This window comes from Galeopterus variegatus, unplaced genomic scaffold, assembly GCF_000696425.1.
Source record: "Galeopterus variegatus unplaced genomic scaffold, G_variegatus-3.0.2 Scaffold158, whole genome shotgun sequence".
In the NCBI taxonomy this organism is placed as follows: Eukaryota; Metazoa; Chordata; class Mammalia; order Dermoptera; family Cynocephalidae; genus Galeopterus; species Galeopterus variegatus.
This window is the reverse complement of record NW_007726269.1, coordinates 513151-514147: the sequence shown is the minus strand read 5'-3', so window position 1 is coordinate 514147 and position 997 is coordinate 513151. Positions and strand designations below refer to the sequence as shown.

Below are 997 nucleotides of genomic sequence, written 5' to 3'. Positions count from 1 at the left end.
GTGTTTAGGACCTTCTGTTGTGTTCATATTCTCCATCCTTGTTAACGATTTGAGAAATGTTTCTGCTCATTTTAATGCATATTAACCTACAGTATCCCAAAAAAATTTGATTATGGTCTACAACAGTCCTCCTAACAAATGTGACGTTAGTGGCATTTTACTCATTCTAGTGTGTTTGGAAGCCAGGTAGTTGCTTAGTAATGAGTGTGTGTGACGACTTTTTATATTCTCTGCAGTGACTCTGGTTAACATTTTGCCCATATTTGCCAGCAGCAGAAAAGCATCAGACTTAAGTTTCAGTGAAATAATAACCTTTTCATAATATGTGCAAGGAATACTGATGTTTCAATTTTTTTGCTCCTGCCCCTCACTTTAGTGCAGCCTTCTACAGATAATTTCAGTGTGTCTCCATGTGTTAGAAGCATAAAATTCCTCTTCTTAAGAGTAGAGAGAATTGGTTATACCTGTAAAGATTAAGAGTACCTACTTTAAATAACAAGCTTAGAAAAGCTTTTGGTAAATCTCTCCATAGAAGTGAATCACTTTTTTTCCCCCCAGTGGAGTGGAGTGCAAAATTAAATGTTAAAGTTATGGAACCTGATCCTAACTCAGAGAATATCGCTGCAATCTCTCAGTCTTCAGTACATTCAGATTGTAAGTACAAACCATACTTTCATAGTAAGAGGAAATTTGTATAATTTAAGTCAAACTTGCCTGCAAATCAGATGTTCATTTGGAGCCATTTTGCCTGAGGCACTGCCCTTCCTTTCTTGCTCTAGCACCTTGTTATTTGTACATTCATGGATAGTTCTGGGAGAGCTCCAATACATCCCTTATTTTTCCACAGCCAATTCCCACTTAGTCTTCATAATTCAGTAGAGATTTCACCTCTTTGAAACATTTCTGACTCCCTTGAGAAGCTTTAATCGGTCATCCTCTATGCTCTTGAAGCATTTTCTACATATCACTTTTCTAGTACTTAAGACAAAATACTGCA

The 997-nt window shown here is 36.7% G+C and overlaps 1 protein-coding gene across 1 annotated transcript in view; it reads left to right on the top strand.

Moving 5' to 3' along the window:
• WDR75 (WD repeat domain 75) overlaps positions 1–997 on the top strand; it is a 30489-nt gene that overhangs the window by 23432 nt on the left and 6060 nt on the right. Inside the window, 2 exon segments of the mRNA XM_008593454.1 lie at positions 559–728; positions 730–818. Coding sequence (XP_008591676.1) covers positions 559–728; positions 730–818 — 259 coding nt within the window.